Raw genomic sequence first — 22,159 nt, 5'->3', positions numbered from 1 at the left:
GTTTCTTAGTGTCCTCACCACGCAGATGCTCTCATAGGAAACATTCATTGTGCTTTGAGTAACTGCTTGTCAAGGCATCCGTCCCATTGCTGAACAGTGAACTCCCTTTCATCTCTGTATCATCAGTGCCTTGCACAGTAACTGGCTCAGAAGCACTTCACCTCTGCTTCTTTGATAAATGAATGAATTTTCAAAGATTAACATAAACTCTGTTGGTTGCAAATAACAGGACCTAAGTCAAACAGCTTAAGCCTAAAGGGGAGAGTATTGTAAAGATACTATAGTCACATTGATTCCACATGCAGAATGTGGGCCGGGTAGAACCCAGGGTTCCAGAACTATCCACATGCTCCCATTTCTGGCTTCTGCCTCTCTCTGTGACAGCTCCTTGCCAGAAATGCTTGCAGTGTTCCAGCCCACAGCCTCAGCTACCCACTCTTGCTCAGTTCCAGGATCAAGATTCTCCAGAACAGACTTTTTCTGATTGGCCTTATGTGAGCCAGGTGTTTCTCCAAGAGTCTTAGTCAGCTCAGGCTGCCATGACAAAATACCATAGACTGGAAGGCTTAAAAAGTAGACATGTATTCTTTCGCAGTTTTTTGAGCTGGAAATCTGAGATCAGGGTGTCAGCTGGACTAGGTCCCCATGAGAGCTCTCCTTCTGGCTTGCAATCAGCCACCCTCTCACTGTGTCCCCATATGGCCTCTCCTCTATGCTCATGAGGAGGGGGTGGGGGAGAGAAAGAGATCTCTGTTCCTCTTCTCATGAGGCCACTAGTCTTATCATGAGGGTCTACCCTCATGACCTAATTTAACCCTCATTACTTTCCAAAGGCCCCATCATCAAGCACCATCACATTAGGAGTTAGGGCTTCTTCATATCAATTGGAGGATACCCAAATATTTAGATCAAAACAAAAGGCTCTGATTGGCCCTATTTGGGCCAGGTGCCCACCCCTGGGCCAGTCAATGGTCAGTCAGTGAGGTCAGAGGCATGGCCAGCTTCTATGGGCACCATATGGGAGGCTTCGGGGTGGATGTGGAGGAAGAGTTCCCAGAAGAGCAGGACTCTTGGCAAACCAAAAAGCGTTCAGTGTCCTTGGCAATATGTGTGAATGTGGTGGCATGGTGGTGCCTAATACCACCATTCTTTTGTGACTGTAAATGTGACTGACTTTCTGTCCTTTGGATGAGAACTAGCTTAGTTTGTGCTTGTGTCTGGCACTTCTTCCTTCCGTTGTTTTTGCTAGCATCTAGCATTAAAAATCTATACTTGTATAGTTTTAAAAATATATACTTTATAAAACAGTTTCACATACACCAACCACCTAACGCAATGTTCACAGCTGTCTGCTCTGGGGATGCTAACTCTATTTCCCATTTGAGGAGATCAAGGTTGGCCACCTGCCCCAGTTCTGGGCAGCATTACATGGCAGAGGAAGTCTTGGAGACAGGGTCTTAGGATGGCCAGTTGAGTTCCAGCTTCTCCTTAACAATCTTCCTTCTTTGGTATTAAAATGATGTGTCTGGCAATTTAGAGTCTTTGCCCTTTGTGAGTGATGACAGCTGGTGTCTGTCGGGCAGGTGCCCAGTGCCAGGCTCTGTCCCAAGCCCTTTACTAGTGCCAGCTGCTTCAGTCTCCACAGCAGCCCATCAAAGAAGGCACTATTGTTATCCTCTTAAATGGATGGGGAAACTGAAGCAAGGGTAGTGTGTAGTTCACCCAAGGTTGCAAGGCAAGCACTGTGAACATCAGCAGGAACCACGTCTTCTTACTTGAAGGCTGTGCTTCAAGAGGGCACAGTGGCTGGACTGTGGAGGTTGTGGCCCTGCTGGAGGGTGAGGAGCAACAGTTCTGAGGGCAGATGGAAGGACATCAGCTCATTCTTCTGCATCCACCCCCACCTCAGTGACCCAGACAGGAAGGCCTGTCCCAGGGAGGGTGGAGCTGCTCTCTGCTGAGCTGTGTCTGCACATGGTCAAAATTGACACACTCTAGAACCCAGGGGTGTCAGAGAAGCTAGGGGGCTTGTGGTTAAAGGGAACTTAAGCCAGAAGGGAGGAGGCTTGTCCACAATCACCTGCTAGTTTGTCTTAGGGCCTAGGTGCAAACCCATCTCCAACTGTCCATCCAGTGCTCTTTCCAGCCCTCTGACCTCTCAGTCAAGGTTCTCTCCCTCTGGGCCTCAATTTTCTCCTGCATATAATGAGGAATTCAGTCTGACAATCCCAAGTCTTCTGTCCATCCCTATTGACCAAGGATCCCAGAGACCTGCCTAAGGCCACATTACTGCTTCCTCTTATTGGCCATACTGGCCAGTTAAGATCCAGCCACCAGCTGTGGTCAAGGGAGAGAGAAAACTCACCCATAGCCTTAATGATCTTTGGAATCTCCATAATCACCACAGGCTGGCTCTGCTTGTGAAAAGTGCTCACACTAGCAGTCAGCCAACCATCAGCAAACCTCTCCTACTCAGCTACTCAGCTGGTCTCGGAGTAGCTGACGACCACTCCTGGTCTCGGGGTAGCTGACAACCAGTCCTGGTCTCGGGGTAGCTGACGACCAGTCCTGGTCTCGGGGTAGCTGATGACCAGTCCTGCTGGCCTCAGCATTGTCCAAAGTCCTTTAATGTGTGTAGCGGTGGAAGAAAAGACTTTATTATTTGTTATCTGCCTTGCGGGGTCTCCTGGACAGGAGCAGATAGACACAAATGGGAGCTGGTTTAAATGGCGTTTTTGGGGACACAAGGAATGACCTTCCCTGTGCCCAAACATGAAGCAGATCCCCTCTTTCCTTGGTGTCCCTGTTCAATTTTCATGTTTTTATTGCTCAAATGTCTCCCGTGGCTTTCTTTATCACATTGCTTCCAAATCCAAGATGGCGCTCCATGGTGTAGCTCCCTGGGAGTTTCCAGCATGACTCTCAGGTTTGAGTCAGCCATGGATGCCATCAGTTGGGTGTTGACACTCTCTTTGACATCCTTGGGAGAGCCCCAGGCAGACCCGGGCTGTGTTCTGTTTAAGGAACCATGAACTCCATTTCACTGTGTGATCTTGAGCCAGCATTTAGTCTCTGTAGGTCTTCTACTTTAACACTCAAATGAGAATGTTGGCCTAAATGATCTCTAAAGTCTTTTCTGTCTCCTCCTTCATTACAGTTCCCGTCTTCAATACTTCCATTGCTCCGAAGGTGGAAGTTCAGCATTTTAGCCCCCAAGTCCTAGCCCTGCTGAGTGTGACATGCAAAGCTGCGACCCACAGCAGGAAGTCTCACAGTTCTGGGCTAGGACTGCAGCTCTGTTTTCAGGAAAGTTATCTGGAGGCTCTTCTTCCTTTAGCCTCTCCCATGGCTTTCAATGTGGGGCAGGTGACTTAATTATTCAAGGGGGTGTCTCTGCCAAGAGAAGGTCACCTGTGGAGAAGAGTTCTGTGTCTGGACTTGGAGCACAGCCACGATGCTCTCATCTGCTTCCTCTTGGCGCACACCCTTGATCCAAGGCTTGCCATTTTCACTTCTAAATTACTAGGTTAATAGAAATGGCATCAAAACATGAAATAAAGTGAGGCATATACCATGGATCTGCAATTCTAATTGACTTGAAATTTAGAATCTGATAATTATTAGCATTGTGTTAATCTCCATTATCATATGTGTAGCGAACACTGTGCAAAATAATTTGGGTAGAGAACGCGCAACTGTACTTTCAAAATGATGCCTAACGTGACTCTATTCTGTGTTGTTGTTTCACTGTTTTGCTCCCCAGATCCTAACAATAACCCTGTGAGTGGCAGATGGGGTATTTTCATTCCAGTTTTCCTCCTGGTAAACTGAGGCTCAGGGTGGTGAGGGAACTTCCCATGGTTGACCCAGGACCAGAGCCCCCTTCTAGGCGAGTGGACTCCACCCCCAGCCCCCACGTGACGCGCTGTTTTTCTGATGCCCTCTTGCAGCTGTTGCTGCTTCTGCGCTGGGAGTTCTCTTTTTCACTTGAATGTTTTCTTCTCCAGGGCTGAGGACGCTCTTTGTGTTGGTAGGCAGCCTGCACTTGTTCCTTTCAGTCCTGGCAAGTAAAAGCAGGAATTCTAAAAAGCAACGATTATTCCTCCTAGTTCCTTTGTACAGAGCCCTGTAAATAATTTCTTTGGATTTGAGGGGGTAGAGACTGACAAACATATTGAATCTCTCAGTAACTGGGTGAATTCTGTGTTCAAAACTTCAATGCAGTGGAAAGAGAAATACTTCTTTGAAATCAGAGAAGACTTTGAGTGACCCGAGAGCTCAGGCGTGAGGCTGGAAACAGACCACAACAAGAAGTTTGTTTTTTTTTTTTTTTTTGGCACGTAAAGGTCACCCTGAGGTTCCCACATCCACATCCTTCACAAATGTAGCTGGGATATTGAGACAACTAGCTCTGGAGTTGGAAAACACTGGGACAGGTCCGAGCTGGGGCACTGCCCAAGTCCCTCCTGTTGCACTCAATACCTGGGTTAAACAAAGAAAATTGTGTTTGCCAGTCTCGCTAGCTAAAGTCACAAGATTCTGAGTCTCATGCAGCACTCTGGAATTCCTACAAAAACTCATCCGCAGGGGTATGCTGCCCGCTACACAGAAACGGCCGTGCATCGGACTTTCCAGATAAAAACATTTAGTACAGAGTTGAAAAACCATGTGATGGTCATGGATTTTGTGAAGAGTAACTGGTTTCCCTCCCAGAGAAGAGCCAAAGTTTGTATCATCCATATGTGTCAAGGCTTGAAGACGGCTGAGCAGACAGCCAGCAGATATGAGGTATGGCTGAGCCTGGGTGGGTGAGTGGGTACATGCTTGACTCAGAGAGAGATGGACGTGTTGCTCATCAGACAGTTCAGGTGTTTTATCTGGTCTAATAAATTAATCATTTGTGTTTGTAGACTTCCCTAAGGGATTTGGAAAAGCCTTCTTCATTTCTGAATTTATTTTAGTTTTTGAAATATGGGGGAGGGGGAAAGTATATCGGATGAAGTTAATTTACGATGACACATGTCTGCATTTACAAACTTTATTGGTGCTCCAAAGACACTGAGTTGGGTAATTTGTATCCATGTTTAGAAACTACAGCATGTTTCTGTGAGTTAAATATTCTTAGCTCTGTATGTTTGCAATCACCTGTCTTTAAAAGCAAATTCCTACTCGTTTCCTGTTGTGTTTTGTAGGAGAATATGTATGACGTGCCTTCATCGAGTTAAAATAGAATGATTCAAGTTAGGCCAGTAAGAATGATCTTTTATTTTTGAGAGCAAGCTCTAATTTTCAGGCAGAGACAACTTTGTAAAAAAAAAAAAAAGAGAGAGAGAGTGAGAGAACTTTGGAGATTTAAAATGTCAAAGTGAGATAAACACATTACTCTGAAACATATTTGTATTCTGCAACTAGTATCAGCCACTAGCAGTTATCTTTTCAGAAAGTAAACACGCATGAAATCTGATCGGCTCTTTATTGTACATGGAATAAATTATGAACGACATTGTAATTGACTCCCATATAGCTCATTTACCCTTCTCTTTTGATAGATGTAACATGCAAATTGCTAATGCCTTATGAAAAGGTAACCTTTCTGAATATTGATGCTGTTATTAGGAAAGCCTTCCCATGAATACTGGCAAATATGCCAGGTCTTTGTTCCCCAGGCTGGGCAGAAGGAAGCCAGCACAGTGTGGAAGGAACAGGTTTTTCAAGGTTCAAGGCTGGCTTCTTCCAGTTCCAGCCCTGGGAGTGTGAATTTCCATGTTCACAACAGAGATGTAAAGGCCACAGAAATAATGGTGCTAATTAAATTCAGTAATAGTTGTTCATTACTTCATTGCCCAATCAACCGGAGCAAAAGGTGTGCAATTAGAATATAATTGAAAGAAATCAGAGATGTCATTATTCACAAGTAATTAATCAGATGGGGACAGAATTTTATCATTGCATAATTTTCACTGAGGTTATTTTCCAGTCCTCCAGAGAGAGAAAAACTTGTTGAATTACATTATCATGCATTTTACAAAAGTGTTCATAGCTTCATTTTAAACCCTATGTAGCAAATGGTAGATCTGGCATTCTCGTTTTCTTCGTATATAAAACTTCACTTATTCCTATAGCCACACTGATTAAAACAATATGAAAAAAGTACACCTTTTTAGGAGGTTACAAAAAACTTCAAATATATGACAGTCACAGCTACGTTTTTTTCAGGGCCCAATATGCTGCTACTATTGACAGCCAACAACCGAGCCACTAATGTTAAAATGAATGCCAGATCCAAGCCCCCACCCACAATCAGTCTGATGGGCTGGATGGGCCTCACTGTGTCCATGACTCCCCAAGTTGTCCAGGAAGGGCCTGCCTCCTCAGCTCTAGGGCGGGCCAAGTTTGAAAACCATCAGATGGGATTTGCACCCCCTGTCCCTCTGAACTTCAAGGTCTGCTCTTGACTTTTGGTAGCAAACATTTCCGATTTTAAAATATTCCACATCCATTAAATTATTCTTCATGTTATTCCTACCATGACATCTCAGCATTATTTAGATTAGGAAATTTAGGAAGAAGGAAACTTCCTTGCTCAATTTCCCAAGCTGAACTGCTGAGAGACCCCAATTAGCACTTCTGGGTTCTGCCTTTGGACTTGGCCTGGTGACTCCTTCTCTTCTATCAGCTTCAAGGCCATTGGTTAACCTGCCCTGGGCTTTGACCACAAAGTACTCAATGGGCTGACAAATGAGCAGGGTCTCTGGGATGAACTCTCAATGCACAAAGGTGCTAGATTAAAGAAACTGGCTGGTTATCTGGCAAAAGTGAGTTTTGGAGATTTTATTTCTGTAAAAACCTTATGGATTTCAAGTTCTTCCCATGAGGTCCTGCAAATCTGCTTGGTTTTAGTGTAAAACCTACAGACTCAAATTTTTCCAAAACCATGGGCTTAGTCCTGAGCTGTCTTAATGGTTGGAGAAGCCACCTCTCACCAGCTGAACTGCAGCCCAGGGATGATCCAACCACACGCATACCTTTACATAGACTTCCTTCTGATAGGAACAAGGAGCAGAGCCTGCTGCGCTGAAAGTTACCAGGATTGGGAGCAGGTGATGGTGAGGGGTGCTGAAGGTCCCTGGGTTCATATTTTCAAAGACTTGATGTCTGCACACTCTAAAAATGCCCCAAACTCTGAGAAATACAGTTTGTTAAGGGCATGTCTCCCCCTGCGTATGTTTTTGATGAATTTCAGACATCAAGGTAGCCATAACTGGAGGATGGGATGAGCCTATATTGGAGCTCTGCCTTCTGTCCGCATGGCAAGCAGGGACACTTTCTGAGACTCTCTATGCAGCAGAGCTTGCATGGTTTTGCCAGCTTGGGAAGGGAAACCTCATAGAATTCAGTGATGTGCTCATATCTCCTATGGTGTGAATGTAAGTGAGCATCTCCTGATTGATTGTGGAGACCTTTCTGATGGTAGGTGCAGGCTGAGATGCATCAGCTAAGGCTCACCCATCTGTCCTCTGACAGGCGACAGTTTCTAATGCCTTTAATCACTAAATGAGCCAAAGAAAGATTTTGTATTTGGAAATCACTATTTGGCCATGCCTCCTGATATTTTTCAAAATCTCCATCATCATTTCCATCTCCTTTTTCTATTCATTCTTTTAAAAAATTGGGTTTAGTCAGCTGGGTGTGGTGGCTCACGCCTGTAATCCCAGCACTTTGGGAGGCTGAGGTGGGTGGATCACGAGGTCAGGAGATCAAGACCATCCTGGCTAACACAGTGAAACCCTGTGTCTACTAAAAATACAAAAAATTAGCTGGGTGTGGTGGCAGTTGCCTGTAGTCCCAGCTACTTGGGAGGCTGAGGCAGGAGAATGGCATGAATCCGGGAGGCAGAGCTTGCAATGAGCCGAGATTGTGCCACTGCACTCCAGCCTGGGCGACAGAGCAACACTCTGTTTCCAAAACAAAACAAAACAAAACAAAACAAACAAAAAAAAAATTGGGTTTAGCCAGTAGTGCTGAATTCTGGCTGAGTAGAATCATAGTGAACTTTTTTTTTTTTGAGACAGGGTCTCACTCTGTCGCCCAGGCTGGAGTGCAGTGGCACGATCTTGGCTCACTGCAACCTCCGCCTCCCGGGTTCAAATGATTCTCCTGCCTCAGCCTCCTGAGTAGCTGGGATTACAAGCACCCGCCACCATGCCCGGCTAATTTTTTTTTGTACTTTTAGTAGAGATGGGGTTTTACCATATTGGCCAGGCTGGTCTCGAACTCCTGACCTCATGATCCGCCCGCCTTGACCTCCCAAAGTGCTGGGATTACAGGTGTGAGCCACCGTGCCTGGCCTCATAGTGAACTTTTTAAAGAACTGCATATGCCTCTGGTGCAGCCATGGCCATTGTGACTCAGTGGGCCCAGAGCAGCGTGAAGGCATTGGCAATGACAAACAAGGAAGAACACTTACCAGGTGACTCCTTTCATCTCCCACGCCCCTCCTCGTGCTCATGCTTTCCTCTACCTTCTTGAGCTGCTTTAAGGTCCTTGTCTCCTCATTTTATCAACATCTGTTATTTCTGCATCATTTCTAGTGATTGATTTTCCTCCTGATTATGGGTCATGCTTCTTTGCACACTAGGTAATTTTAAAATTGAATTTTGGATATTGTGAATCTTACATTGTTTGGTGTTTGATTTTATTAAGTTATTTGAAAACAGCTTGACCCTTTTGAGGCTTATTTTTTCGATTTGTTTGGGCTTGTTGAAATACCCTGGGGATATTTGGTAATGTCTGCAGACAGTTTGGTTGTGACAACCTTGGGGAAAATGCTACTGGTGTCTAATGGGTAGAGGCCAGAGATGCAGCTAATATTCTACAATGCACAGGGCAGTGCCACCTTCAACCCCGCAACAAAGAATTACCTAGCTGAAAATGTCCATGGTGTTGAGGCCTAGAAACCCTGATGTGGGCTAATTTAGTCCCAGTGTTACAACATGACCCTTCTGAGGACTCCACCTGATGTCTCACGTGTGACAAGGTGTTTGTACCTGGGCTGGCGGGAACCTAAATTGCTTCCAAATAGCTCCTGAATGATGTGACCTACCACTTTCTGGAAGTTCTTTTCTTGGTTTCAGGTATTTTTCTCTTGGGCAGGTGCAGATCAGTATTCAGGCAAAGACCTGGGAAGTTCCCTGCAGGCTGCTGGAATTCTCCTTTGCAGTTCTCCTCTTCCTAAATTCCAGCTACATTGGCCTCTCTAATTTCCGTCTCTACCTCCTCCACTCAGCAAAGACCCCAGGCTCAGCTGAGTTTCCCCTCCTAAGCTGCAGCCTGGACACTGCCTCCAGGTGGGGACAATTGTAGGACTCACCTCTCTTGTTTTCCTCCTCTCAGGGGTCATAGTGCTGCATTGCTTGTTGTTCAATATCTGGAAATCATTGTTTCCTAGCGGTTGTCTGGTTACTCTATCATGGCTGGAAGAAGTCTCCCAGAGTGGTTTCAATATACCACCATAGTTTGGAAACTTAGCTCTGGGCTTTGATGAATGTTTTCCAGTGGTTGGAGTACACCGTTCAGTCTTGTAAAATAAAAGCACTCAAGTTAAGTACTTGGGCTTCAAGAGAACTTGATTCAGGAAATAAAGAGGTCACTGAGACCAAACAGGAGGTAAAGCGAACATTTCCTTTCTTCTCACAGTTATCAAAAGGTGCAAAACAATTTTCCCTATTTCCAGACCAAGTTGAAGAGCTTAGCCAGATCAAAGTTTGGAGTCTCACCTTTCCCCCTGAAGTCCCAGCCTCCAAGCAGTATTTTTGCTGTAATGTGCTTATGGCTCTGACTGCAGTGAAGACTCTACCTCCAGCCTGAGGAGGGCTGAGAAAAGGCTGTTTCACAAAGGGCAATAAAGATTTCCATGAGCTCTGCCACTCTGCCAACAGGCTGGGAGCCCCTGCCTCATTCCTGTGCCTTGCCTGCTGTCTGGTGGGTGCTGGGGCTCCTCCTAGAAGCCTCAGCTCAGCCTCCACTGGCAATGGCTGATGGCCTCCATTCAAATGCAGACATGAGAAGAGCCAAGAGGGAAATGAAATGGCTGTACTTGGGTCTCAATGCTGCCCTCTCGCCATATTCTTCCAGCCCTCCCTGCACCTGTCAACTGGAGCTGCCTGTCAGAGGGCAAGGTCCTAAAAAGGTGTGAGGAGTTAGAGGTCTGAAGTCAGTTTTGTTGCATCAGGAGGCATATCTGAAATCTGGTGAGTGAGGTCTCCAATCTCGCTACAATGGACAGTATTTAATGAGAGGTCAAGTGTGAGCTGACCCAGGGCATTGGCAGCTAAGGCTTATAAGATCTATCTGACATCATTTTGGTAAATTTCCACCAGGGAATTGGGAACCTGTGGGGAGACCATATCCACATTTCAGCCAAACTAAGGGAGAGAAGAGACGGCAGATGAAAGGTGGTGGTGTGGTTAAGAGAAAGAGCACTGGGTTGAGACTGTCTGGGCTCTCACCAGCTAAGTGACCTTGGCAATTTTCTTCTCTTTGAGCCTAGTTTTCTCATCTGTGTTCATATGAACAATGATAATATCTGCCTTATAGCGTTGCTGGGGGCATTACAAGAGATAACCTATATAAAGGGTTAAGTCTTGGGGCTAGCATGGAGGCTGTACCCCGTGAAAGTGACACAGAGCCACGGCACCAAGACGTGGCCCCTGGGTGCAGGCGAATTGTAACCAGTGATTTATGGGTGCTGCTGCTTTGTAAGCAGGTCTTGTTTAAATTGGGGTGAAACACTTCCTTTCCCTGCTTCCCCACACTCAGGGCGTCAGGTCACAGAGACTTATGACCTTCTATATTCTTGGCTCAGGGTAATCTCCATCCCCCAAGCAATTCAGAGATTAGTCATCAAATTGGCCAGGACCTGAATGCACAGTTTTCATTTAGAGCATGCCTGCTCCTGGGGCCAGCTGCAAATTCCATCATGGACAAGAGACTCTTGAGAGTGTGAGTTCATCCACACCTGATTCCCTCACGATAAAGATAGGGCTAAGGCAGAAAGCATTAATGAGGCATTTTCGACATAAAATGGACCTCCCTAGGGGCAAGGATCTAAATGGGGTTTTACCATCTTATGGAAGATTGCATGGCCCTCACACCTTAGTGTACTTTAGAATCCTTAGAACTTTCTAAGAATTCAGACCCCTGGGTTCTGGGAGGGGCGGCGTCCAGAAATCTATGTTTTTAAATAGAGTACTTGGTGGTTCTGTTGCAGTTCTGAACCCATGATCTGCAAGTTCTAGACCAATATTTTCCAACCGCATGAACCCCAAAGAAAGTCACAAAAAAGCCAGCTGAATTGTCCATGTTAAGAAAACTGGCGTGTAGAAGGGCAGGGGGTGGGGGCAGATGTGAGTCAGAGAGGACAGTGTGGAAGCCAGGACCACTGCGTGCAAGGAGAGCTGAGAGACGGAGATGGAACAAAAGAGGCGGGTGTCAGCTGATTCCTGAATTGCCTCATTGAAGCTCACCACAGCTGTGTGAGACACATGAGGCCTATTTTTCCAAAGAGAAAATTCTGTGAGGCCAGAGAGATGGTGCAGGCTGCACAGTGACACAGTTAGGAGCGGCGGAAAGAGGATTCCATCTATGTTACGTCTTCTTCTGCAGATTGTACTTCTCAGGTGGTGCCGGGTGGGGGGCAGCACATCTCCTGACAACAACAGCTAGAACCCAGGGAGGTTCAGAGCTAACTACAGAGAAAGTCAACTACACCAGAATCAAGTGGTTAGGAGCAGTTATCATGCCCCTCTAAATCGGGTGCTCTTTCTCTTTCCTTCTGATTGAGACATTTGTCCCTCCGCAGCTTTCTCACTGAGAACTTCCTTACAGTTCTGAGGACCACGTGTGTTCTTACCACCCTCTGTTTTTGCCACTCTAGGTCCTCTTCCTCCTCTAGTGGAGCAGACGGATTAAAGAGGAAACACTTGGGCTGGCTCTTGTAACAAATATGTATTAAGGACCTACTATGTGCCAGGAACTGTGGTAGGTGCTGGGGACACAGAGGTCAAAGAGGCTTATCATCTGATCAAGGAGGCACCCATCCCAATGATGCCAGGCCAGGGTGTCTACCCAGAGTTGTGGATCCAGAGAACTCAGCAAGAATGCACGGAGGAGACCTTTGGGCACATTCTTTATGGAAGAGTGGGAGGTTTCCAGGCGTGGGGGGACAGAGAGAGTATAGGCAAATAGGGAAGGGGAGGACATTTTAGGCAGAAGGAATGGCAATTACTGAGTGGGGGCACAGGAAGGGAAGACCTAAACAGAACCCAGTAGTCTCTCTGAGCTGAGGAGACACAGGGTGTGACTGTAATTTGCAAGGCACACTTCTTGAGAGGAAAAAAAAAGAGCTCCAGAAGTTTGCTTCAGGCCCTCTTAAGTCTGGCTGAAAATTAATCTGTGCTGTGTAGGGAGAAAGTCTCTATGACCAGACAGAGAAAACTGGCAAGGAAAGAACACCTTACTGGGGAGCTGTGACATGAGCCCTTCTCAGCACTACCTCAGAGCCATGAATCATTCGGGTCCTTTACCACCTGGAATGTAGAGACCTCACTGAATACAGGGAAAATCACCTAGAGCCCCGAGAAGGGTCATGTCTTAGTAGTGCGGCTAAACTAGCCTCAGTAAAGGTTACCCTAGATCCACCCATAATAATTTTAAAACCAGTTGTTGAAATAATCAAGCCATTCCTCAAGTGGTTTAGCTGGCAAACAAAGTTCAACCTTTTTTTTTTTTTTTTTTAACAAGACTACAACAAAATCCAGCAAGCAATAATACAAAATTTACCATGTCTGTCATCCAATCAAAATTACTAAACATTCAAAGAATCCAGAGCATATGACTCATAACCAAGATAATACTGGTTAGTAAAAACAGATTCATTAATGATGCAAATGAGAGAATTAGCAAGCAATGATCTATTAAAAGGCTATTACAAATATTATAATTATGTTGTTCTCCCTTTAAATTCAAGGATTTAAGAAAAGACATCACCATAATGGGGCAAGAAATGGATGATTTTTTAAAAAGAACTTCTTGATAAGAAAAAAATGACACTATCTAAAATGGAAATTTTACTGGATGGGATTAACAGCAGATTGGATGCTGCAGAAGAAAAGATCAATGAACTTTCCAAAATGAAGACAAGAGAGAAAAAATAAAAAAAAGAGAGAGAGAGCAAGAGTGAGATTCGGAGAGGGAGAGACAGCAAGAAAGAGCACTGTAAGATCTATCTGACATCATTTTGGTCAATTTCCATCAGGGAATTGGGAACTTGTGGGGAAACCATATCCACATTTCAGCCAAACCAAGGGAGAGAAGAGATGGCAGATGACAGGTGGTGGTGTGATTAAGAGAAAGAGCACTGGGTTGAGACTGTCTGGGTTCTTACTAGCTGAGTGACCTTGGCAATTTTCTTGTTCTCTTTGAGCCTAGTTTTCTCATCTGTATTCATATGAACAATGATAATATCTGCCTTATAGCGTTGCTGGGGGCATTGAAAGAGATAACCTATATAAAGGGTTGAGCCTTGGAATTGGCATGGAGGCTGTACCCCATGAAAATGAGTTGTTGTTGTTGTCCAAGTTTGAACATACGTTTTCCTGCCATCTCCAACTCTATCATAGAGCCATGGCACAAAGACGTGGCCCCTGGGTGCAAGCAAATTGTAACTAGTACTTTATGGATGCTGCTCCTGTGACCTGGAGGATGATATCAAGAAGCCCAACACACATATGATTAGATACACAGAAAGAATGTGGGGGAGGAGTGAGGAGAAAAAAGATTTGAAGAAATAATGGCTAAAAGTTTTCCAAGTTAATGACATTTGTGTCAAGCATACAATAGCAGAAGCCAGATTCTCAAGGTTGTCCCATGCCACGTTAAGTGTTTCCAAAATCATGGTCCACAGGGTTAACAGTAGGGGTTCTCCAGTCCAAGGGAAATGATCACCATGCACAAATTAACTGAAGCAGCTAGCTGCTGTACTTATGACTGAGATGATATCAATTTAAGGCAGGATCATGTATTGTGTCTGTTATGATTGGCTATTAGAAAAAGGAAAAAATCTGGCAGACACCATCTGTATTTGTTTTTTATTGCTGCCTAACAAATTATTACATACATAGCAGCTTAAAACAACACCACTGATTATTTGTAGATCAGAAGTCCTGGTGTAGGTTAGTTAGATGGCTTCTCTGATTAGGATGTCTTCAGGTTGAATCAAGGTGTCACCTGAGACTGTGATCTCTGAGGCTTTGGGATCCTCTTCCAAGATCACTGGTTCTTGGCAGAATTCAGTTCCTTGTGGCTACAGTACTAAAGTCCCCATTTTCTTACTGGCTGTTAGCCAGAGACATTCTCAGCTTTTAGAGGACTGCTTCAGGTCACTGTCTGAGGCTCTAGCCGTGGGCAGCTCACAATATGTTGTTTGCTTCTTCAAGGCCAGAAGGAGAATCTCTGCTACTTTGAATCTCTCTGACTTCTATAAAAGGCTCACCTGACTAGGTCAGGCCTGTCTGATATAATCTCCCTTTTGATTGACTCAATGTCAACTGATTAGTAGCCTTAATTATGTCAGTAAAACCCAACCCTTTTGCCATATAATGTAACTTAATCATGGATATGATAGCCCGTCACATTCATAGGATCTTTTCACCATCAAAGACAGGGGAACATATAGGGCGTGTACACCAAGGGGAATCTTAAAAATCATCTGAGTATTTGGCCTGCCACACTATATTTTAAATTTTTGCATCTGTGGAGTAAAGGAAATAGAAGGAGCCCTTGGGATTGAAAGCACGTAGGTTGGAGTCTCTGTCTGGGAGCTCCATGAGGCAAAGTGCACATCATCTGCTCTAGCTCACCATGTGCCCCTGGCACCAGACCAGCACTCAGTAGACATTTGTGGGATGCATTATGAACGAAGAAATGAATAAACAGAAGTGCATGCGGTATGTGTTAGATGAGCACCTGGGGCCAGGGTGCATGATGGTTGATTACTCAGTGCATGTAAGAGATCTTCCTTGATTCAATACTTACATTAGTCTATATTACAGATTCACTCATTTTTCAGTGATCACAGACAGACAGATGGACAAACAGGTAACAGCTCTAGTTTGTCCAAATGAAGCTAAAAATGAAGGTCACTTTGTTTGATCAATGTTTTCATTAATCCAATTCCAAAAAGCAGAATTATTTAATTTCCTCTCTGTGAGTCTAATTTTTATCTCTTCTCCATCTAGAAAGGACTTTGAGACAGCTCTAAAAATGAGTATCTTGGAAAATATCCCAAATTTAGGAATAATAACGTATTAGAGAAACCAATAGGGCCGAAGACAAATGGGAGAAATATTTTCTCAAAGTAAACAACACGTTGCTTGCTATTTTATGTCTAATGCAAGCAACCACCTCCCAGCAGAGTAGCTAGCAGCCAGGGGCAAGTGCATTGGCAACCAAGGGCCTATGTCAGGGCTCAGATGCCTCTGATTCAGCCCTCAATTTACAGAAAGTTCACAGATCCCCTTATTTTAGCCACAAATGCACTCAACTCCTCACTGATGCTTTCTGGAAACTGCCAGCTTCTCAGTGCATGGCTCTAGGTTGGCTGCCTCATATTGCGCTAGTTTTCAAGGCAGCCTGTTTGGTGGTGATGTCCTGGGTCAGCTGTGTGAAAGGGACTTGGCTATTGGATATGCAGAGAGGCTCAGAAGTGAATGGGAGATGCCGTGTGCTTATATCCTCACTGCTGATTGGAAGTAGGAAAGCTCTGTAGTTCCCAATGCGTGCAGCCACTGTGCTGGCTGTCAGATATACAGGAAAAGAAACCATGAAGACTCTGTGGAGTAGCTCCACAATAATGGCTATTTATTCAGGTTCAGCCTCTGCAATCTGGAGGAAGCTTGCGAAATGAAAATCTGATTCCCTTGTTTTAAAACTAGGGAAAGGGCTAGGAGCAATGGCTCACGCTTGTAATCTCAGCATTTTGGGAGGCTGAGGTGGGAGGATCATTTGAGCCCATTCAAGACCAGCCTGGGCAACATAGTGAGACCCCATTTCAATCGATCAATCAATCAATCCATGAAAACCGAGGAAAATTGTCAGCAATGGTACTAAAATACAAATAAGTTTCATTCTATTCTGTAGTCTTTCTCTTGACTTTTTTACAGTGTTTTAAATTTGCTATTTAATGGTGGTCTAAGTAAAAATTAAAATGGTAAATTATTATCACAAATTTTACTGTTCAGCTTTACATTGTGCAATGACAGTTTTAACACAAATACAAAAACCATTTAGCTCACAGGTGGATTCACCTAAATGACAGAGTTCATGTTTTTTGTAGCTTATAGACGCATATATGTATTTCATTCAAACCAGAATAATGGAAGTGCTGCAAACAACAACTCAACTGTTTTTAATTTCATTGCTTCCTATAATTTTACCAATATTCTCTGCCCTTTGGCCTGCTGATGAATGAGGAAAGACTACAAGGAAAGGAACTAGGGTTGCCCTGTCTTTCTTTTCCTTCTGTGTCATCACTTCAGCATAAGTGGCTGGCTATACAGGGAAGTAGCATGAGTAAGAGAGATTTTGATAGGGCTACTGATCACTCATGTTTTTCAGAACATCACTGCCTTCTGTCTGCCTTTGAAGTCAGTCTGGTTCCAATGGGAAGCGGGACCTCATGGCTGTTGGCATTTCAACGTCCTTGTTCTGGGACAGAATGCGCTCACCTTGTACTCACTGTGCATCTTCCTGAACTCCCACACCCAGACTTTGTAGGTTCACCCAAAGTCTGTGAATGAGGAGCACCTTATGTCAATGGGGTGGTGAAGGAGTGCATGTGCCTCCTCTGCCCCCAGCATGCCCCATAGTCCTGTTGGCTGCCACAAAACACAAGTTCAAAGACAAAATATTGGTAGCTGGGCACAGTGGCTCATGCCTGTAATCCTAGCACATTGGGAGGCCGAGGCAGGCAGATCACCTGAGGCTGGGAGTTCAAGACCAGCCTGATCAACATGGAGAAACCCTGTCTCTACTAAAAATACAAAAATTAGCCAGGTGTGGTGGCGCACGCCTGTAATCCCAGCTACTCGGGAGGCTGAGGCAGGAGAATCGTTTGAACCCAGGAGGCAGAGGTTGCAATGAGCTGAGATGGGGCCATTGCACTCTAGCCTGGGCAACATGAGTGAAACTCTGTCTCAAAAAAAAAAGAAAAAAAAAAGACAAAGTATTAAAATGTTCAAGATGGTGATATCAAAAGCACAGCCCCACAAAGGAAAAAAAATTGATCAACTGGACTTCATACAAATGGAATATTGGGTGCATTAAAGGACACTCAACAGAGTGAAAACGCAGCCCACCTTTGGATGAACTGTGAGGATATGATGCCAAATGAAATAATCCAACACAAAGGGACAAACGTTGTTGTACTCTGCTTACACGAAGAACCCGGAATTGTCAAATTCACAGAAACAGAATGTAAAATAGAGGCCCCCAGGGGCTGGGAGGAGGAGGAATGGGGAATTATCATTTAATAGGTACAGAGATGCTGTTCAGGATGATAAAAAGGTTCTGGAGATGGTTAGTGGTGATGGTTGTACAAATTGTGAACGTGCTCAATTGTGAACTTGAAAATGATTTAAATGGTGAATTTTATGTCGTGTATATTTTACCACAATTAAAAAAAAAACATTCAAAATAGTGACATTAAACTGAATGAATGGCACTTCTGAGTACTGGCCCCTATGCAGATTCACGGGTCTCACACCCATGAAACTGGCCCTGCACTTACCTGTGTTTACAGAACACGAAGTATGAATGCCTGGGATGGTTGTCAGTTATAGGTTCTTTTGTTGGACAGTGAGATCCCTGAGGTCAGGTGCATGTCCTGTTTCCTGAACTAGTTGTATGTTTGTTGAATTGAAATTCTAAGCTAAGTTGAAGCTTATTCACAATATATTTGTTAAAAATCAGCCTTATTAAGATATAACTTACATACATGATTACTCATACATTTTTGAAGCATACAGTTCATTTTGTTGTGACAAATGGGTACAGTTGAACTCCAGTACCAAATCGTGACATAGGCCATTTCCACAAGCCGAAAAGTCTCCTGTGCCCTTTGCACTCAACGCACTTCCAAGCCCAGTCCCTGGCAGCTGCCCGTCTGCTCTCTAAAGCTATAGCGTTGCCTGTTCTGAAATGTCTTGTAGCTGAAATCCTGAAGTATGTAGTATTGTGTGGCCGTGATAAATTTCGGTTACAACTTCTAGCATCTTAATTAAAGAAATGATGTTCTACTGAGGCAGCAGAGGAGCAAGGGCTTGGCCTTGATCAGGTGACCTTGGATATGAATCCTGACTCTTCCATTCATTAACTCTTCAATTTTTCATGGACTCTTAGCTGCCTCAGTGTCAATTGCCTCACATGTAAAATGGAGTTACTAAGAGTACCTTCTTCTTGTGCTGCTTTGAGGCTTGAGTAAGTTGTGTATGAGAAGTACTTAGGGAAGCCCTTGGCTCACAATAAGAACCCAAAAAGTTATTGATCACATTATTATTGATGTTATTATTAATAAGAATAACATTTCTTTGCCTTTAGAATGGGATTACAGTAGTACCTTCCTTTGGGAGTTGCCATGGAGATTACATAATGCCTGTGAAGCATTTAGAATGGTGCCTGGCCCTTGGTAAGCACTCCATGGTGTGGCTGCTACGATTTTTCTGTTATAAAGCTCTTAAGGACCAAATTTTCTAGTGTTCAATAAGCAGAAGTTATCACTTCCCCTAATTCTGAGAAGGTGTGAAAGTCAGCCACGAAAAGGACTCCTTTCTGTCAGTCTGGCTGAAAAAAATCACAGAAAGCAACCACCAGTGGTAAAATATACCAAATCTGAAGGTCTTCTCCCCCCTAGGCCCAGGGCATGCATGTCATGGAAACAGGTGAGCCAGGGAGCTGGAAATGCCTTTGTTCTTCTTCTTCTTCTTTTTTTTTTTGTTTTTTTTTTGTTTTGTCTCTGTTGCTTTGAAAGAAGAAAAACAACAATTGAGTTAAAAGTTAAAGGGTCAAGTGGTCTATTGAATTCCCAGAACTCTCTGAGGTGTTCCAAAGTCAGAGTAACTTCAGTGTATTTGATTTCAAAGTATTTCAAACTGTTCAGGACTCTAATTGGGGGAAAGTAGGAAGTGGTGGTAAACAATTCCTGGGGAAGGACGTTTCCACACAGAATGAGAAATGGACTCAGTTCTAGAATCATCAGCTCACATTGTCAAGTACAGCTCATTCTATTGCACTTTACTTTATTGTACTTTGCAGATATCACATACTTTACAAGTTGAAGGTTTGTGGCAATCGTGTTGGTCAAGTCTATCTGTGCTGTTTTTCCAAAAGCATGTGCTCACTGGGTGTCTCTGTGTCACATTTTAGAAATTCTCACAATATTTCAAACTTTTTCATTATTATATCTGTTTTGGTTATCTGTGATCAATGATCTTTTATATTACTATATATATATATTTTTGAGACAGAGTCTTGCTCTGTCGCCAGGCTGGAGTGCAGTGGAACAATCTCGGCCCACTGCCACCTCCGCCTCCTGGGTTCAAGCGAATCCCCTGCCTCAGCCTCCCTAGTAGCTGGGACTACAGACACGTGCCACCATGCCCAGCTAATTTTTTGTATTTTAGTAGAGACGGGGTTTCACCATGTTGACCAGGGTGGTCTCGATCTCATGACCTCATGATCCACCCACCTCGGTCTCCCAAAGTGCTGGGATTACAGGTGTGAGCCACCGCGCCCGGCCTCATATTACTATTGTAATTGTCTTGAGGTGCCACAAATTGCACCCAGAAAACATACCAAACTTAATCAAGAAACTGCTCCAACAGCCAGTTGTTCTCTCACCTCTCTCCCTCTCTTAAGCCCTACCTATTTCCTGAGCTACAAAAGTATGAAAATTAGGCTAATTAATAAGCCTCTGAGTGTTCAAGTGAACGCTCAAGTGGCCTCTGAGTGTTCAAGTGAAAGGAAGTGTTCACATCTCTTGCTTTAAATCAAAAGCTAGAAATGATTAGTTTAGAAATGATTAAGCTTAGTGAGGAAGACATGTCAACAGCCCAGTCAGGCTGAAAGCTGCGCCTCTTGTACCAAAGAGTTAGCCAAGTTGTGAATGCAAAGGAAAAATTCTTGAAGGAAATTAAAAGTGCTACTCCAGTGAACACAGGAATGATAAGAAAGTAGAACAGCCTTATTGCTGATATGGAGAAAGTTTGAGTGGTCTGGATAGCAGATCAATCCAGCCACAACATTCCCTTAAGCCAAGGCCTAATCCAGCCATAATTCTATGAAGCCTGAGGGAGGTGAGGAGGATACATAAAAAAAGTTTGAAGCTAGCAGAGGTTGGTTCATGAGGTTTAAAGAAATAACATCTTTATAACATCAAAGTGCACGGCGAAGCAGCAACCCTAATGTAGAAGCTGCTGCAAGTTATCCAGAAAATAACTGATGAAGGTGGCTAAACTAAACAACAGATTTTCAATGGAGACTAAACAGCCTTCTACTGGAAGACGATGCCTTCTAGGACTTTCATAGTTAGTGAGGTAAAGTCAATGCCTGGCTTCCACAGGACAGGCTGACTCTCTTGTTAGGGATAATGAAGCAGGTAACTTAAGTTGAAGCCAATGCTCATTTCCCATTGTGAAGATCCTAGGACCCTTAAGAATAATGCTAAATCTACTCTATCTGTGCTCTATAAATGGAACAACAAAGCCTGGATCACAGCATATCTATTTACAGTATGGTTTATTGACTATTTTAAGCCCACTGTTAAGACCTGCTGCTTAGAAAAAAAAGATTCCTTTCAAAATATTACTGCTCATTGACAATGTACCCAGTTACCCAAGAGCTCCGATGGAAATGTACAAGAAGATTAATGTTGTTTTCATGCCTAACACAACATCCATTTTGCAGCCCATAGATCAAGAATTAATTTCGACATTCAAGCCTTATTATTTCAGAAATACATTTCCTAAGGCTATAGCTGCCATAGAGAGTGATTCTGCTGATGAATCTGAGCAAAGCAAACTGATAACCTTCTGGAAAAGATTCACCATTCTAGATGCCATTAGGAACATTCATGATCCACGAAAGGAGGTCAAAATAGCACATTAACAGGAGTTTGGAAGAAGTTGATTCCAACCCTCATGGATGACTTTGAGGGGTTCGAGACTTCAGTGGAGGAAGTAACTAAAGATGTTGTAGAAATAGCAAGAGATCTTGAATTAGAAGTGGAGCCTGAAGATGTGACTGAATTGCTGTAATCTCATGATAAAACTTTAATGGATGAGAAGTCACTTCTTATGAAGGAACAAAGAAAATTGTTTCTTGAGATGGAACTATTCCTGGTGAAGATTCTGTGGACATTGTTGAAATGACAACAAACGACTTAGAATATTCTATAAATTTGTTGATAGAGCAGTGGTGAGGTTTGAGGGGATTGCCTCCAAAGTCGAAAGAAGTTCTACTGCGGGTGAAATGCCTCCAAACAACCTCACATGCTACAGAGAACTGTTTCGTGAAAGGAAGAGTCAATTGATGCAGCAAACTTCATTGTTGTCTCATTTTAAGGAATTGCTACAGCCACTGCAGCCTTCAGCAACCACCACCCTGATCAGCTGGCAGCTGTCAACACCAAGGCAAGACCCTCCACCAGAAAAAGATTGCAACTTGTTGAAGGCTCAAATGATTAGCATTTTTGTTTTAGCAGTAAGTAGTTTAAAATTAAGGTATGTACATTTTTTTTGACATAATACACCTTTAATAGAATATAATATAGTGTAAACAACATTTCTATGTCCTGGGAAGCCAAAAAATTCATGTGGTTTGCTTTATTGTGATAATCTGCTTTATTGTGGTGGTCTGCAACTGAACCCCCAATATCTCTGAGGTATGCCTATAAAGAGAAAATGTTACAAATGATAAGAAACATAATAGAACATGCTGAAAGGAATACTTAAGGAATCTGGGGAAATCTACCTCTTTCATATACAAAATAGTTCAGCTAAATTTGACTTGGTAACTGGGTATTTAACATGCCTATATTTTGGAGTTA

The 22,159-nt window shown here is 43.7% G+C and overlaps 1 protein-coding gene across 8 annotated transcripts in view; it reads left to right on the top strand.

Moving 5' to 3' along the window:
• Positions 1–3,734: 3,734 nt before the first annotated feature.
• C8H10orf90 (chromosome 8 C10orf90 homolog) overlaps positions 3,735–22,159 on the top strand; it is a 256,566-nt gene continuing 238,141 nt past the window's right edge. For 2 of the 8 annotated variants that reach the window (XM_055093472.1, XM_055093467.1), the window contains exons 1-3: positions 4,656–4,788; positions 11,936–12,039; positions 13,028–13,275. Coding sequence is in view for 4 of the 8 variants with exons in the window: in XM_024930533.4 (XP_024786301.1) it covers positions 4,549–4,788 (240 nt within the window). In the remaining 4 variants the exon portion in view is untranslated. Of the gene's footprint in view, positions 4,789–11,935; positions 12,040–13,027; positions 13,276–22,159 lie in introns of all 8 variants that reach the window. The other 6 variants (XM_055093466.2, XM_055093465.2, XM_024930533.4 and 3 more) reach the window with 5 other exon arrangements.

The sequence above is a fragment of the Pan paniscus genome, chromosome 8 (genome assembly GCF_029289425.2).
Source record: "Pan paniscus chromosome 8, NHGRI_mPanPan1-v2.0_pri, whole genome shotgun sequence".
NCBI lineage: Eukaryota > Metazoa > Chordata > Mammalia > Primates > Hominidae > Pan > Pan paniscus.
Note: the sequence above shows the minus strand (reverse complement) of the source record. Positions and strands in the feature narration are given on the sequence as shown.